Source organism: Chenopodium album, chromosome 10, assembly GCF_948465745.1.
Source record: "Chenopodium album chromosome 10, dcCheAlbu1.1, whole genome shotgun sequence".
NCBI lineage: Eukaryota > Viridiplantae > Streptophyta > Magnoliopsida > Caryophyllales > Amaranthaceae > Chenopodium > Chenopodium album.
The window spans coordinates 11,010,788-11,029,740 of record NC_137843.1 but is presented as its reverse complement, the minus strand read 5'-3'; the positions used below and the strand labels follow the sequence as shown (position 1 = coordinate 11,029,740).

At 35.6% G+C, this 18,953-nt stretch overlaps 1 protein-coding gene and 1 non-coding gene across 2 annotated transcripts; one reads left to right on the top strand and one right to left on the bottom strand.

The window, feature by feature from the left end:
* Positions 1 to 960: 960 nt before the first annotated feature.
* Positions 961 to 1,032, top strand: TRNAQ-UUG (transfer RNA glutamine (anticodon UUG)). Its single transcript has one exon. It is a non-coding gene; the product is annotated as a tRNA-Gln (tRNA).
* Positions 1,033 to 7,358: 6,326 nt separating this feature from the next.
* LOC145563526 (putative mitochondrial-processing peptidase subunit beta, mitochondrial) lies at positions 7,359 to 14,329 on the bottom strand. Its single transcript, XM_081623974.1, has 10 exons — positions 13,583 to 14,329; positions 11,862 to 12,026; positions 11,569 to 11,706; positions 11,320 to 11,471; positions 11,053 to 11,161; positions 10,754 to 10,852; positions 10,086 to 10,151; positions 8,562 to 8,669; positions 7,710 to 7,826; positions 7,359 to 7,634 (listed from the first exon to the last, which is right to left on the bottom strand). Exons 1-9 carry the CDS (start codon positions 14,213 to 14,215, stop codon positions 7,740 to 7,742), a joined length of 1,557 nt encoding a protein of 518 aa, XP_081480100.1. The 5' UTR covers positions 14,216 to 14,329; the 3' UTR covers positions 7,359 to 7,634; positions 7,710 to 7,739.
* Between the last annotated feature and the right edge of the window lie 4,624 nt (positions 14,330 to 18,953).

Here is an 18,953-nt window from a genome sequence, read left to right as displayed (position 1 = left end):
GGCTTTTAATAGGTAGTTTCTAACAAAAAGCCCATACTTAATTAATGTGTTCTCAAGAAAAAAAAAAAATATATATATATATATATATATATATATATATGTAGGAGAAATAGCAACAAAGTTGTGACTTCACAGAATTCACTCATGAAATTGGTGGTTACTGGAACAGAAAGTCTTCTAATCAGTTAAAGCTTTAACTCATAACTATGTAACTTCATTTGGCTTCTTTTAAAATGAAGAAAAAAAAGGGGGTAAAAGTTGAAGATCAGTTGTAACAAATTATGAGTTTTTTTTTTTTTTTTTTTTTTTTTTTTTTTTTTTAAGGTTTGACTTTGCTGGCATAAGTTGTATACATAAAAGACAAGTTGATTTTTTATGTTAGTCATTTGTCTGTTCTACAATTAATTGAGTTCTTAGGGATATGTTTGCATCACTAATAACTAATAATCCTTATTTTTTGGCTTTTTTTAATGTATATTTATTGTAGAGTAAACTTATAGGTTAATACTTCCAAGATTACCAACTCTATACATCTAGCATACATTTTTGCAAGTTTGTAAGCCATCAATAATGTATTAATGTAATAACGAGGTTTTGATCTAATGGTTAGACTACGGTCTGGTTTACGATAGATCACATGTTTAAAAAGAATGAAGCATAGTGAAAGATAAGACATAAAATTAGATATGTTATGGAATGCAATTTTTTTTTTTTTATTAAATAGAAAAAATGTAAAGATAGAAATAATATAATATCACAAAAAGTGTTGAACAAGTAATTTAAGCAGAGAATAAAAATGATGAAGCTATTTTATGTTTTTTTTTTTAATTTGTAAGGCGCAATGCCAATTCCTCTCTACTGTAAATCTTATTCCTGGGTTGAGAAGATACTGTTTTAAAATATGCATGTAATTTACTAATGTTTATATATTACATTTTAGATGCTAAATTTAGCATCAAAGGTTCTATGGTGTAGTGGTTAGCACTCTGGACTTTGAATCCAGCGACCTGGGTTCGACTCCCGGTAGGACCTTTTTTTAATATTGCCCTTCAAAATTTATTTAGCCGTTTTGTAGTTGGCATATATAGTCGCATAAACAGCGTTTGCTTAAACATCGAAGATACAATTTCTTTTTTTCTTTTAGCTATTAACAATTTTTCCGGCCATCACCTTCAAGTAATACGGTGAATTGAAATCATCTTCAAGTATTACGCGTTTATGATTAGTGAAAAATGTATAGGCAAGCTTGAGATTGAAGTATTTACATGTACTCCGTACTTGGTAATTTATTATAGCTGATTCTGTCCTAACCGGCAGTAATGGTTAATAAACAGCATGAGTCTAGGGGTGCTAATTGAGTTGAGCAGCTCGCGAGCAACTCTTACTCGACTCGGTCAACGCTCGGTCAAAACTCGACTTGAGTTAGCTCGAATCGAATTCGACTCGACTCGAGATGTTAACGAGCACGAGTTGAGCAAGCTCTAACTCGACTCGATAAGCTCGTGAGCAACTCGATAAAATATTATTAATATAAAATTTGCAAACAAAGTTACTATCTTTAAACAAATTTGACACTAATTAAGCCTTAATTTATATCATCAAAAAAGAAAAAGTAAATTTTTATTAATATTTATATATAATAAGGATTACAATATAAATTGAACAAAAAATAAATAAAGACATATAATAATAGAAGTACCAAAATTTTAACGAGCAGATTGTGAGCTACTCGACTCGACTCGAAACTTTAACGAGCACGAGTCGAGCATGTTTTATTTGCTCGAAACTTTAGCGAGCACGAGTTGAGCACATGTAAAAAGTTTTCGAGTTGAGACGAGCACCCCTCAGCTCGTGATCGACTCGCTCGATAAGCACCCCTAAGCATGACTATGACTATCAGTTATCAGAGTAATAACATTATCACGTTTTTTTTTTTTTTTTGCTTTGGGGATCTCTGAGATTGATCACTTATTCTGTCACTCAGTGATGAGAGGAAGCTTCCTACCTATTTCCTTTATTCTGTTATTTCACTTTTGTCTTGTTGTGCGTGTTGTTCCAGCCTGCCATTTAGAATGGTGGGCTGTCCTTTTTGATTATTCCTTTTTTGTTTTCTAGCACTCTGTTACCGTTGAGCACCTCTGTATATATAATGTAAGCTGCTTTGCTGCACTCGGGGAATTAATGAGAATCAGTGCTTCCTCCTCTCCTCTCTACACCTCTCTGTGACCTTTGTCATCATGGTATCAGAGCCAAGTTGCCTGTAACTCGACTCTGAGAGCTGTAGACTGTAGGAAGCCGCACTGTATTCGAAGAAGAGTTGTTTGCAAATTTTTCGATTAAAATCCCCAAATTGATTTTGATTTGACCTAGATTTGCAGAACCTTCTTCCCTAATATCCAAAATGGCCGGAGAAGCAAGTTCTAATGTTTCTTTGGACTTCACAAATCCACTCTATCTTCATCCCTCTGATGGTACTCATACCATTGCTGTATCCAAGCTCACTGGATCTGGCAATTATCGGACCTGGAAAAGATCGATGGAAATTGCCCTATCCTCGAAGCGCAAACTCGGTTTTGTGACAGGAAGTGTAAGTCGCCCAACAGATGACTCTGTTAAGGCGGAATTGTGGGATACCTGCAATTCCACCGTCATAGGGTGGATTCATGCTTCGGTGTCTGACTCCATCAAAAGCTCGATACTTTTCTTAAGTACAGCAAGGATGATCTGGTCACACCTTGAGAAGCAATTTTCGCTTACAGATGGGTCGCGTAAATACAAGATCAGCAGAGATCTGTATGGATTGAAGCAGGGTGGAGCCCCTGTACATGAGTATTACACCAATATGCGTAGTCTCTGGCAAGAACTGGAAGTGATGAGTGCTCTGCCAACTATAACCACGACGGGTACAGATATTACAGCCTTCTTGCGTGCTATGGAGAGGCAACAGGAGGAGAGTCGCCTGTTCCAGTTCCTGAACGGGCTTGATGAAGACTATGGACCTCAGAGAAGCCAACTTCTGCTCATGGTACCTCTTCCGACTGTTGAAACGGCCTGCTCGGCCATACAACAAGAGGAATCACAGAGAGAAGTGCTTAAATCTGTCAAACCAGAGGTAGAAACTGCAGCAATGTTTAGCAAAACCTCTGAGTTAATCTGTAATGTGTGTGGTGGGAAAGGTCACTACGCAAAAAAATGCTTCGAGGTGGTAGGATACCCAAGGTGGCATCCAAAATCCAGAAGACAACAACAAACGAAGGGCAAACCTAGAACAGAAAACAAGGTTGCTGCTATGGGACAAGTGGACTCCGAAAGCTCCTCAGATGCTGGCTCTGTAACTTTCTCAGCTGCTCAATTCGATCAATTTCTAAAGAAATTTTCTGGTATGACTGCTAACTCATCTTCTGCTGTGATTGATAATGATGATGAGTTGGAACATATATTTGGTGGTATGGTGACTTGTTGTAATGCTTCTATTGATAAAAATGTCTGGATTATTGACTCGGGAGCATCCGACCATATGACCTATAGGATTGATACTATGAAAAATTCTGTTTTGGTTGATAATATTCCTAGTATCAATTTGCCAAATGGTGCTGTGTCCAAAATATCCCATATTGGTGATATAAATCTTGCTGATGGTTTGTTGCTAAAAGGTGTCTTGGGAGTTCCCACATTCAGACACAATCTTCTCTCTGTGAATAAGCTAAGTAGAGATAATGATTGTAATGTGACATTCCATTCTGGTTTTTGTGTGATAAGGAGTAATGGTGATCAAAAGATAGTGGGTCTGGGTAAACTTCATAATGGGTTGTATTACCTCATAGACCAATCTGCTGAAACTGTGAACCTGAATGCTTTGTGTACAGCCTTTGGGGGTAAAGCTACTACTGGTAAAAATCAAACCAGTGTAGAATCATTTACTCTTTGGCACAATAGGCTTGGCCATGCTCCTACACCTAAGCTGAGACTGATTCCAGCCTTGGCTAATCAAGTTGGATCATATGATTGCACTTGTATTACATGTCCCATGGCTAGATTTGTTAAGCAACCCTTCCAGTTGAGCAAGTCTGTAGCAAAATTCCCATTTGAGGTTATTCACATTGACATATGGGGTCCCTATAAAGTGAGCTTTAAGGGAAAATTCAGGTTTTTTCTGACTGTAGTAGATGATTACAATAGATACACATGGATATATTTGCTGCAAGAAAAATCTCAGGCTTTGAACATTCTGGAAACTTTTGTGAATTATGCAAAAACTCAGTTTGGAAGGAAGGTGAAGACAGTTAGGTCAGACAATGCTCTTGAGTTGGATGATACTAAGGCAAAACCTTTGTTTGCAACATATGGGATTGTGCATCAAACCTCATGTGTCGAGAGACCTCAACAAAATGGAAGAGCAGAAAGAAAGCATAAACATTTGCTTGAAATTACCAGGGCAATTAGATTCCAATCTGGACTACCCTTGGCTTTCTGGGGTGACTGTGTTCTTGTAGCTGCCTACATAATAAACAGACTTCCTACACCTATATTAGCCAACCAAACTCCTTTCCAAAAACTCCACAAAAAACCCCCAGCCTATGATGAAATGAGAGTGTTTGGATGCTTAGTGTTTGCATACAATCCCACACTGAAAACTGATAAACTCAATCCTAGGGGTGTGCCATGTATCTTCCTAGGATATCCACCTAATACCAAAGGGTTTGTTCTCATGAACCTTCTCAATCAAAAGAGATTTGTCTCAAGGGATGTAAAATTTCATGAGCATATCTTTCCCTACAACAATGCCACTCTCAAAAGCATTCTTCAACCTGTTCCTACAGATACACCACAAACACCCTCACCTTTGCAATATGATGATCTGTCACCTATCCACCTATCTGATGATGTCACTCAAGAAACTAATGCTGCACGTGGTACACCAGTGGCTGACTTGCCTGAATTATCTTCAGAACACAGGACAGAACATGAAGAGCAGCACACTCAGCAGCCTGAGATCAGAAAATCCACCAGACCAAGACAGGAACCTTTTTGGATGAAGGATTACAAGAAAATAGCATTTAATGCTGAACTTGAACCAGTGTGTGTGGCTAAGGAGAATAATGTTGGTGTAACCTCAGAGTTCTGGTGCTTTCTGGCAAGTGTAACCAAGGAAGTTGATCCTATCTCATTCAATGAAGCAAAAAATGACTCAACTTGGATATCTGCTATGAATGAGGAACTGATGGCTCTAGAAGCAAATGAAACTTGGGAACACACCACATTGCCCATGGGTAAGAAAGCCATAGGAAGCAAGTGGATTTTCAAGACCAAACTAAATCCAGATGGAACTGTGGAAAGAAAGAAAGCTAGATTGGTGATTTTGGGATGCAGACAAAGACCAGGGATTGATTTTAATCAAACCTTTGCTCCAGTTGCAAAGATGACTACTGTAAGGTCATTACTTGCTGTAGCAGCCATGAAAGGTTGGATTACAACCCAGATGGATGTGAAGAATGCATTTCTTCATGGAGAGTTGAGTGAGAATGTGTACATGAAGATTCCAAAAGGATATGTGAGACCAGGACTGCCTATTAATCCAAATCAAGAAGAGTTTCCAGCAAATCAAGTCTTGAAACTGAAGAAGTCCTTGTATGGACTCAAACAAGCACCTAGGCAATGGTTTGCCAAATTGACTGAAGCTCTGAAATCTTTTGGTTATACTCAGTCCAGGGCTGATTATTCTCTCTTCACCAGACAATCAGGCAGTAAATTTGTTGTTGTGCTCGTTTATGTGGATGATCTACTGATTGCAGGAAACAATCAGCAGGAAATAGACAATCTGAAAGTTCTTCTTTCCAAGAAATTTAAAATGAAAGATCTTGGAAATTTGAGATATTTCTTGGGTCTGGAAATTGAACACTCTCACTCAGGGATATTCATATCACAAAAGAAATATGCCTTGGATGTAATCAGAGAATTTGGAATGGAAAAGGCAAGACCAGTGAAGGTTCCCATGGACACTCACATCAAGCTCACACCTGACTTGGGAGATCTTTTACCTGATGCTGAAATCTATCAAAGATTGGTGGGTAAGTTGCTGTATCTTACAATCACAAGACCTGACATAAGCTTCTCTGTTCAAGTCTTAGCTCAGTTCCTGCAAGCTCCAACTACAGTGCACTTACAAGCAGCAAAGAGAGTTCTGAGATATCTCTTGAATTCTCCTGATAAAGGGATTTTGTTGGCAAGTGAGACAGCAGCAATTCTCACAGCATATTGTGACAGTGACTGGGCAGGCTGTCCTGTCACCAGAAAATCTACTACAGGGTATTGTATACTCTTGGGAAGTTCACCAGTGTCTTGGAAGGCTAAGAAGCAATCTTTGGTAGCTAGATCCTCAGCTGAAGCAGAGTATAGGGCAATGGCTCTTACAATTTGTGAAGTGACCTGGTTGAATTCTCTGCTCAAGGACTTAGGGATCAAAAACATTGGGCCAACTGTCTTGAGATGTGATAACAAAGCTGCTATATCTATAGCTGCAAATCCAGTACTGCATGAGAAGACCAAGCATGTTGAAATTGATCAGCACTTTGTGAGAGAAAGAGTTCAAGATGGGTCTGTGAAACCAGCATATGTTTGCAGCTCAGAACAAATTGCTGACATTTTGACAAAAATCCTGCCAGTGCAACAACACCAGTATTTGCTGAACAAACTTGGTGTTATTGATCAACCACACCAAGCTTGAGGGGGAGTGATGAGAGGAAGCTTCCTACCTATTTCCTTTATTCTGTTATTTCACTTTTGTCTTGTTGTGCGTGTTGTTCCAGCCTGCCATTTAGAATGGTGGGCTGTCCTTTTTGATTATTCCTTTTTTGTTTTCCAGCACTCTGTTACCGTTGAGCACCTCTGTATATATAATGTAAGCTGCTTTGCTGCACTCGGGGAATTAATGAGAATCAGTGCTTCCTCCTCTCCTCTCTACACCTCTCTGTGACCTTTGTCATCACTCAGGGTATCTAACTACTAGTATATATTCCGTACTATCTACTTTGTATAAGGTGCAAACAAAGCTATTTTAATTTTCTCATTTGATATATACTTTCGCTCATTCCAAAATTCTTTAATGACACAAAATTATCAAATACTCCGTACTATGAAGATGTACTAATCAAGGTTCAAAAATTCGTCTTTTTAGCAAGTATATGATGTGGTTAATACTTCTCAGTTACACATCCTGATTGGCAACAAAGTACTATCAGAAAGAGCTGGACTGCTATATGAAGGCTGCAGGAATTGAGAGATCAAAATGCTTTCTTAATTCGTACTAAAGACAATCCAATCAGTGTATGTATGCATTAATATAGGGTGTAAGATCAAAATAGACAGAACAAAATCGCGCCTTCTTTTTCGCATTTATTGAGGAGAAGCAAAAAAAAGAGAAATAAGGCAGTATCATTCCTCTTGACAGAAGTTTTAGTGAGATGTACAGAAATTTTAGAGCACAGAGCTCATAATCTACCAAAAAATAGTGTGTACTCATATCAGACAGTGTCAAAACACTGCAGTACATAAAAATGTTTCTCAAGCTTATTTATCTTGAAGCGGCTGTCAGTGATGACCAATTTTTCTCACCCAACCACGACGGTGTAACATATCTGATAAAATAATCACATACCATTAGACAGGAACAAATATTATATTTTGAACTTGACAAATATTGGATTCCTTACACTTTCAAATAACCAAAATGCACAATAAATCTAGTAACGTAGCCAGTATGTCCTGCGCCTGAACCAGTTGTAGTCGGGTAGTTTCTTGATTGGTCCCATAGCAGCAATTGCAATATCCTAAAGGGTAGTAAAAAATAATAATAATAATAATAATAAGTATACAAATATGGAAGACCTAACGATATTGAGAGCAAAACATTATGTGAAAATAATCTAGTATACTGCACATTTGCTCAAATCACTAGCAAGCTACAGAAGTCTGGCTTAAAGGCATATTAAGCATATCTACTCCCTCCATTACTTACACTTTGTTTGGATAGAAGGAAATAGAAGGAAAAGAAGAGAAGAGAAAATGGAGCTCACCTTCCCCTCCCTATCTCTTCCCTCCCCTTCCTCCTCTTTCCCTCCCCTTCCTTTCCTTCCTTCTTTACTATTCCAACAAAACGTTGATGTTTGCTCCATTTTTCCTTTCTAGTTTGTCCCTTGAAGAGTTGAAGCTTGCCCCCATACCACTTTTGGTTGTAGGGGACCAAACCTTTACTCTCACAACCACTACATGTATTCCTAGTTTCCTACCACTTTTCTCTCTCATCAATTCCTTTTAACCAAAAACTAAAAAATTTGCCCTTATGAAGCAGAAAAAAGGTGACGGAGGGAGTATAAACAACTAGGGATTCCAATAATTAATTTTACGGAATACAAGTTATTTATCACATAAAAAAGGCCATCATAGCATACAAGGGAAATTATCCATTCAGAAACCAATTCTGATGGATAGGATGAGGTGGCAAAGATACATTTGGGCCCCTAAAGCTCAATGAAGAAAATGCAGCTTAAAAACACTAGACTTACCTTATCAAATAAGAAACGATCAGCTGCACGTTTCACAGCACTGGCGTCCACTGCATCAATTCTTGCAAATAATTCAGCGAAGGGTATTCTTCTTCCATAGGTCAACAACTGCAATTAAAATAAGAAAAATTAAGATTGATCATGGGAGCCATACCTGCAAATTGCTATCAAGTACTAGCAGATTTCAGATATAGGATACTAAACTTAGAAATCCAGTTGGCAAATTTTAGTTCATATATATTCATACAAACCTCGTAAGAAATTCAGTGCAATATGGTCATACATCTCACAAATACAGTATTTTCAGAAGTTTAATTCTTTAAAAGGATTTATCAAGATTATTTCTCTAATTTTACCTTCATGACAAAAACTACTTTGAGGAATTAATAATTCAGATTGTCACAAATACAGTTCCCATAAGATGAATCAGGAAGCATAAAATTGAACCAAGTCATTTAACTGTTATTCCAATAGACATTAGTTGCACTTGCACACTAACTCGATCAAAGAAAGGAGTCATTCCTGGCACCTAACCATTTCATTGTAAATTAGTCAGAATCATAGCAAGAGGCCAAGATGCAAAATAGGGAGGAGGTAATCAGAGAGAAACAAAGTCCTTTCCCAAGTAGTGATTGTTTTTCATCAAAACTAAACAAAAGACCCCATTGGAGAGGGCAAAACCAAAGCAATTGACCCAATTCATGGAAATGTCCAGCAGGAGTGGCAGACCCTACATGTCAATTGAGTCGCACCTGCGGTCTGAGCTTTAATCCTCTACAGCTTTCCCATAAAGATGAACACGGAACAATGAAGAAAAGAAAACCAGTCTCATCAGAGAAAGCTGCCAAAAGACAGCAGCCACCAACCTCATGGCTATTGAGTAGCACCAACTTATTGAATCTCCACTTGATATATATATATCCCACAAGATTTAAGTTTCAATTCTTAACTTTGATCTCAAATTGAGAAAGTGCAAAGAATTTCTATTTATAAATTTTTGTTGAGGAATTTTCACTAAAAGATCATACCACTTTTTTATTTTAGAATCACCCAAAATAAGGGTGACATTTATCTGGGTCAGTAAGTTGGGAAAAAAAAAATTAAGTATGGCCACCTGTCTAAATTTTTTAAGAAAATAAAATCCAAATATCTGACCCATGGACACTCTACAGGCCTACAGAGTTCTTCAAATCATTGTCGTATGTTATAAACATGAAGAAAAAAAAAGTACAATTTGCATGCCAAATAACCCATCAAAAGGAGCATTCGGAAAGTTGGCAACTCTAATTTAGTTCATGAGATTATAGTAATTGAGGAGCAAGAAAAAACCATATAAGCTTAAACTCTTAAATCAAGAAAAGTCTTGCAGACTTAGAAACGGTAGCTTTTCTATGGTCTTGTTTAGTTAAGCATTTATCATATACAGCTTGCCAAACAGTCAATACAGCATTATGATGTAAATATGCACCAACATCCCATTCCCTACAAACATGTGAAAAAGGAGAAAAAGATGAGAAATATTACCTGCTGCCCAACATCTTCAGCAGCCCTGCTGATTCCATTACTTTTAGCAAGAAGAGAAGACTTCAGCTGCATATAAGCACATATGTTAGTTCACAATGGTATCTTGACAATGAATACAAGGTAGGGGGTTATAAACCTTCTTTGATTATCAAGAGCAATGACTTATCTCTTCAATAAAACAGTATAATTCAAATGAACGAGAAAAAGATGTCATATAGAAACAAGCATTGATAAAAAGTTTGATGACATGCATGAAAGTCACAAACTAAAAGGTAGGAGGAAACTGACTCCAAAAATTAAGAGTCCAATGATATATTAACAAATTTCTATCGCTGAAAAATATAAATAAAAGGAAGCTCAATCAGGCTTTTGCCACATTAACACACATATTAATGACAGGAAATTCATGTTTATGGACCACTAAAGAAAATTCCCTAATATTTAACTTTTTAATAGCATCCCGAATTCGCGACTTATGGAATTACTTTATGTATACATATATAATAAAAAGGAACATTCAGAGACCCTACTCAAGAGGAACAAATGGAGCTAAATAGAAAATCAAATAAATATTGCATGGCAACAGCAAGCAACAGCTGCAGAACTCTTTAGGCCCTAGGAGGGAGGGTGGGGATGGAAAATCTAAGAATATAATATAATTCAAGTACCTGATTACGTGCACGGATAACATCCTCCTCTGAAACTCGATAAGACAACTTGCTTATTACATGCATAATTGCATATGACAGATCATCCAAGCAGTCAGGCTGTCAGTGTAAGATAATGAAAACATGTAAATCTCATTTATAAAACATCAGCAAACACTTCAAAATCTCTACAATGATGGCAATAAGCTGTCTTTAAGGGGCTGTAAATACCGAATTCCCAAAGATAACACCAGAAGCTATAAGAAAAGGTATCACCTCATAAATTATCTTTGATTGTAAGCTACTAAGTGTATACACACCTGAGCTAGAGCATAGACACCAAAGAGACCCGTATCTTTGTAGTTGATATTGAATGTTTTGATGCTCTCAGCAATTTCATTAATGGAGGTCCTTTGAACAAGCTCTGACCTGTTCACACATTACCAAGCTAGTAAATAAGAAACTAAGTATCCAATTTCTTCATATTGAACTGCAATCACAATGTCATGGAAAATGGATAAACAGAAAATTTCACTCAGAGCTAATAACATGCTAAAGAGCTTTTGTATCATGATGGATATGCATACCCCACATGCTTTCCACCTTCTTCCATTTTGCTCCATGAACCCAGCATAGTCTGCACAACCATTAAAGCAATGGCATCTGGATCTTTGCAAGAAGCTCCTTCAAATGCAACCGCAAATCGTGCAAGGGGAAGATCATCATTAATCATGCGAACCTAAATTCATTGCTGGAAAGATTAAGAGAGAAGGCAGATGATAGGTCATCATGTGCTAAAAAAGCACATCGTAGGGAAAATAACTACATGCACAAACCTCTGATCCAGTGAAATTAACTGGGTCACTTGCAACTAGCTGAGAAGTTGTGATAGGATTAGCCGACAATTTAGTGAAGACCTTTTTCACTTGTTCCACAACCTCTTCATGCTTAACACCTCCTGAAGCAGAAATCACCTAACAAGAATATCAAATTGGAACCGTTTATAATTAATCTAGCATCCATCATACAGAATTTTTCACTTGTGGATCAACATTTATGACTGATTCCTCTAAAATAGACGAAATGAAATCAAAAAAGCAAAACATATCCAATAGACAAAACAAATTACCATTCTGTGGGCAGCACAGTGAGAGGACATATAGTCTTGAATATCGGCTTTAGTAATGGATTTTATAGTATCTACAGATCCCGAAACGGTTTTACCAAGTGGAGTATACTGGAATGCAGTAGCATGTAACTGGTCCATGATAACTTGGTCACCTTCTACACCCATCTGGAAGAAATGTGGAAACAGCAACTACATTAGACATCAAAGCGCCAACAACTGTAGAAGAACTAATTTTAATTACAATTAGAAAAAAACAGAAGAAAAAAAAATACATACTCCCACTAATCTATAGAATTCTCTAAAAATAGCACTTACAGATCAAGTATTTGTTGAATATTACATTGGTATTCAAAATGGACAAGCAATTACTTACTTCGATATTTTACAAATTTAAATACGAAGAACATACTCCGTGGATCAAGGTGGGAATTGGTGAACATTCAAAAGGGAGATGAGAAGCCACAGCACAAACATGGAAACAGAACATCAGGGGTTCCGAATTGACAACATAAAGCTGGCAACTACAAAGTACTTTTTATTGGTCCATATTATTTTTCATATTTTTTTTTTTTTTAAGGATATAATCAAGCAAATTATAAACAATTTTATGGCAAAATACAGTTATGGGACTCAGTTTATTTACCATTTCTTACAATTCAACCAATTGGAGACACAACAGTTATAGCTAAGCCGTGTCTTCTCACCAGTATCACCAGTTACCAAAAGGCATAGCTATTACATTAAAAATATGCTTAGAGTGGGGTAACAATACATTCATTCATATTAGTATATAATCAAACAAAGGTTTGGTATTGAAAGAGCTCCTACCTGATTGCTACACAAGCCATAGCTCTACACTAAACGGAGTAGAGCTACAGTTAAGGAAAGAGGGAGAAGAAGTAATATGTTTCGAAATGAAAGCAATTTTTCAATCTCTCCAAGGTTAATAGACTGCCTCCAAATGAGGGTAATAACTACCCCACGGCAATGTCTTCCTTCAAGCATCACCAATTTCATCTAACTAGCAAATCTAAGAATTACTTAAACAAAAGGAGGTAGCATAAACATACACCACATACATCAAAATCACAGGATGATAGCTAACACAAAACATTTGCAAACATAATGGAAATGTTGCTGAAAGTAAAACAATCAAAATATGTATAACAAATCCATCAAGTCAACTGCAATTCCTCTTCACGAGAATATTTGCAAACATAAGACATGTAAAAGACCATTTACCGCCAAAACCTCTTCCCCAACTCACAATTATCGTGTAAAAGTATTATGGTGATCACCTAACTGTCAGGGACATCTCCTCCTCCTCTTCCTTCCCAATCCTCACCATTCCAATCAAAATCGACTACAAACAGTTCGGACAATCACACCCTCAAAGAGTCAAAGCCCCATTTCTAACCAAGAGAACGATTTACAACATATGTGACACTTTTGCAGTTGCCTCACTTCCTGCCCCTATACTACAGCCACAGCTACAGAAACAAATTTTCCATAAATAAGACGAAATAGCTTCTCTTTCTATCCCAAAACAACAATCACATCATCTAAAAATTGCAATATATATCTAAAAAATCCAATCCTAATATACTAAAACACTTCCACAATAGCATAATGAACAATTCCAGAATCCATAACTTTGTTCAATCAAGATGAAAAATTTTAAAATAAAAATTAATAAAATAATAATGAATTTGAAAAATTACCAGCTCTTTTTCTCTGAGAATAGAATTCCGAACTTTCTCGATCTTCTCATCACTAAAATCCGAATTCTGCAACAACGACCCAAAAACCTCAACCAATTTCCCAGAATTCTGCCCCGCAACCTTCCCCAAAAACCCAGAAATCTCTCTCCCTGTAAACCCCTCCAATTCAGCCCCAATATTCGCCGCATCCTCATTCTCCGACGTCAAAACGACGCGTTCCAAAAAACTCCCAACCCCATTCTTTTCATCAGACTCAAATCGACTCCCAGAATCCAAATACATTCCAACAGAACCCGAGCCAGAAGCGAGTCTTGACTCAGTAACAACTCGAAGCCCATTAGGAAGAGTAGTGATCTGAGTAGCAGGAAACTGAAGGATCTGGGAATGATCGGCGGAAATTGGGTGTGGAGAGGTGTAGCGTAAGAATCGTGGGTCGGGATTTTGGAGAGTTTTGAGCTTAGATTTGACGGATTCTGCTAATCGATCGTAGATCATGGCGGTGGGAGGAGGAGGAGAGGGGGTTGATGGAGGTGGGGTCGCAGGGGTTGGAGAGAGAGTGGCATGGTGGCGGACGGTGGAGGGGCGGTGGTGGGTGCGGCGGAGAGAGTGGTGTATGAGTTTTCGAGTTGACATTTTTGGTCAGAGGAGAGAGAAAGTGGAAGAAATGGAAATGGAGTTTGTGATTGTTTGTGTGGGAAAAGGAGGAAGAAGAAGATGGTGAATTTTTTTGGGGAGGGTGTGGAAAGTTTCCACTATGTTCAATGATTTGTTGCCACGTGAAACTATGCTATTTGGCTGCTTTCATTTAGTTAAAGACTTATTTGTAATTTAAAACTCCAAAAACTCGTTTGATATTATTGTGGTTTTTCATTTTTTTCGTTTTTGTTTTTCAAATTCATATGATATATGTCGTGTAATAAATTAAATATAATCAAATTTATTAAAATTATGATAATTTTGAAAACTGATAATAAACAAGTGGAAACATTTTTTTCTTTTCTTATATACAGAAAACTGAAAACTAAACAAGCCCAAGTTTAGTTTCAGGAGTACTAACTTAGCTATTTGGAGAAAAAAAAATGGAAATTTGCTTTTGCCTGTCCAAGCTAATTAGCCCAACAAAATGATGAAAAATGCTACCCAGTTATTTTATTGACATGTGTGACACAATTAAATACGAAGTAATAAATTATTGCAATAGCTAACTAGGTGCAAATTAGCTAGAAAGTAAATTAGGTTAAAGTATCATGTAGCAATACAGGTTAATTTGACAATTAGCTTGTCAATAAAGATACTCTATACGGATTACATAAGTATTGAAGATACATAGTACTCACTCGTGCATTTGTAAATCAACTTGACATTTTGTAATGGATAGCTAAATAGGTACAAATCCCCCACGTATATGATATACTATCCATTAACACTCATGTTGGGTTGGGTCTTGAAAACCTGGTTTACCTCAAGTCTCAGATTGGTTTAATTAGTTGGGGACATATTTGTTTGGGTCACCATTTACTCGAGTTCAAATAAAGATGGGCAACGGGTCGTGCCGTGCCGCCGCGGGCCATGCCGCGGTGGTGGGCGTGCCGTGTCGGGTCGCGGGCCAGACCGTGCCACTTTTTTTTCTTTTTTTTTTTATTGATAAAAAATGTAAATAAAAAACGATATATATATATATATATATATATATATATATATATATATATATATATATATATATATATATATATATATATTAGTACAACTTAATTTTATATAAATAATGTTATTAATTTATGTTTATGTTTATGTTTATGTTTATGTTAATGTTAATATATTTTCTTTTGAACAACTTTATTTTAATTAAGGTTATATAAATTATTTATCTAATTATGTTAAGTTTATATAAATAATTCTATTAATTTAGCAACAAAACAACAATACATATAATAAAAAAAAAATTATGAGTGCCGTGCCGGCGTGCCGACCCACGGGCCGGCCACCGTGCCGCTCGTCGTGCCTCGTGCCGTGCCCGTGCCGATTCCCAGATTTTTGTTCACGGCACGGCCCACAGGTGGGCCACCGTGCCGTGTCGGAATCGTGCCGGCACGGCCCGTGCCCATCTTTAGGTTCAAACACGTTGGGTCATGATCGGATTAAGATAGATACAATCTAACACTTAGAAATGAGCAAATAGCTATAATTAGTCTAAGTAAGGAGTAGTATGTATGGTCTATTGAACTTCTCATAGTAACAAGTCGAGTTGAATTCGGGTCGGATTAGTTATAGTTCGGGTTGAATTCGATCGAGTTAGTATTAGGTCGGGTTAAACTCGAGTTTTGAGGGGTTAAAACAAGTTTGGGTCAATCTCGTTCAGGTCAATAATTTACGGGTTATATTCAGGTCGGGTCATCTCCATGTCGGGTCATGTTTGGGTTCGGGTCTCAAATTCTCAGGTTAACTCGTGTCTAGGGTTGGTTTGAGGTCAGGTCATATCGGTTTTTGGTCACCATTTTATCGGGTTTAAATAGGTAGTCATAATCGGGTTCAGGTAAATTTTTCAGTTCACGTCAGCGTTTGACAGCTCCAGTCATACATATGAAATTAATTTTACACACTCATAACGTACATATAACACTGGTTTTATACTCCTCTATTCTTGTATAATCACAATTAACATTGGAAATCTACAATATCGCGTTTTGTGATTTATACCTTAGGAAAAACATATAGTAATGTAAAATCTTCTGATTCATTTTGATATATACTTTTCAAATATAAATTTTACAATTTTCATTTAATCATAATAAAGATATGTATAATGGTGTAAATGTGCATTGAGAATCAAGCGTGAAACTAAAACTCCAACAATAGATTAAATAATCGAAAAAATTACTTCCTTCGTTCCCTATTAATTACTTACAAATAATAGCACTATAAGTCTAGTAGTCTATAACACGCATTTTAATCCTTCTCACAAGGAATAATAACGACCCTCACAAATCAAGCCTAACCTAGATTAATATTCTTGTATGTTATGGCTTATTTGAAATGTAATGAACTAACTTAAATGGCGATGGAGTATGAATGATGAATCTACTTAATGACCGTTGACCCACCAAATTATGTTACTTAGTCCTAAACATTTAATTATATTTGGTGCCTTGACTTAGCTCCTACTCAATTTCTGCCTCTTTGCATATGCCACAACCGCCATTTTACTTCGATCTTGATGCATGCTAACGTTATATTCCTGAATTCTCAAGTTTTCTTCTATTTCATTATATTTCTCAATTAAGTTTCATGAATAAATTTAGTATGTATGTATTATATATAATAAAGTAATAATGCAACGATATGAGAGGGTGCAACTATATATATAGTCTAAATTTGATGTAATATTTTGAAGTTTAAAATTAGTTTTTTTTTTTTTTTTCTTTCTTTATTTTATAGTGAATTCATACACTAAAACTAGAGGTGGAAGCCAAATATAGGAGATCAACCATCTTAGAGTTTGAGAAGTTTACTTGAACACCAAATAGTTTGGGAATGGCAAGCAAATCTTATTTCATATATAACCAAGATAACCAATAACTTAATACTAAAACAGACATCAAGAGTGACACGTGTTATATTATGGTGCTGTTTTTTCCCTCCAAAACTCCCCTTCCCTTTTTAGCTTTTTTTTTTTTTTTATTATTATATAATAATATCATTTCAAATCTTTTATATTATCTTTATGACAAATATATATTCTTTTTTGTTTTGTTCATAATTATTCTATATACATTTACCTAAATAATTATTTCAACTCCTTTTTAATTATCTTTTAAATGAAGTATTATTAGATTTTGCCAAAAAAGTAATAATAAATTGATTCATATAATAGATGTTATAGAAATTACTTTAAAACATCACTTAATTTATTTATTTTCAAATACCTCAGCAAGCTAATATTTTATTTCAATTTCAATTTAATATAATTATATATTTAAGCTAATTACAATTTTGTTTCTGAAATTTTACTACTATACATACATATTATCACAAATTAAGGATTTATATAGTATAGGTTAGGCGTATAGCTATAAAATAAAAGTTGTGTTTGACAAATGATTTTTAGATATAAAAAAGGGATATAGTATTTGTAATTTTGTGTATGTTTTGCACTTTTGCTAATAATTTTAGTGGAGATTTTAGTTTGATATTTGATTGATTTTTAATGTTTATTAAAAATGCATTTATTAATAAGTATTTACTAATATGGCCACTAGTCCTAATCAAACCAAGTCCTGCATGAAAAATTCTCGGGTTTAGGCAGCCTAAAAAAATCCATTTTAGATAATTTTTTGCTTTGCCTATTAATATAGATTATGACATTATAATTTCTATATATTTGATTGATATGTTTTATCAAATTTTATTTGTTGGATATAATTAATTTTCTTACAAAAATTAAACTTACCGTGCATGTCACGGGCCTTAAGCTAGTTGTAATTAAAGAAGAGGAGAACCTTTATTTTGGTATTGTAAAATTTTGACATAGTTTCACATAATAGGTAACTCTGTATTAAAGGAGAACCTTTATTTTAGTACTACGTAGTATGATGAATTTCACTCTATTGCCGGTTGACTAGTGTTAAATTCAGCAATTAAGAAAAATTAAATGGAGCAACTTATTCCAAATGAAAACTTACTTTGGTCATTTTACATATTAATTGCACCAATAACTCCCAACAACAAGTTTACCAAACAAATTTACAATGAATATGTTACGGAGTATCATTTATCAAATTGACTAGCTATATGCATGGTTAATAAAAACAACAATTGGCAAAGTTGGCAAAATGGTTCAAATTGTTGTATATAAGTTTCATAATAAGCTAATTGGCGTACTAAACATCTGGAATTAGTCCAAGTTGATATGACCAAATTATTATTCACAATAATACTTGTATGACATAACTAGGACCGTTATTAAATGCTCTAATTGTCACCAACTTATTATAATCATAAATTACAAAATTGCTACGGATATGAATTGTGTACACATTATTAACCACATACATGTGTAAACTTGTGCATTGGTGTATTGTTCGACACATGTTGGAGAATAAACTAACTTTATTAGTCAAAGGAGTTACTTATCTTTATTACTCCCTCCGTCTCTAAAAGTTCGATCCTTTTGGCCTAATTTTAGTCCCAAAATAATCGACCTATTTGCATTAAAATACCCACCAATTTACAACATATTTGTGCAAAGCTTTCCCATATAAAATTTTATTTTTTAATTACTTTTATTATTTTCTCTCTCTACTTTTTCACAAACCCCATGTAAATTTATCTTTCCAATACACTTTTACTTCTTTTTATTTAATTTTCTTAATAC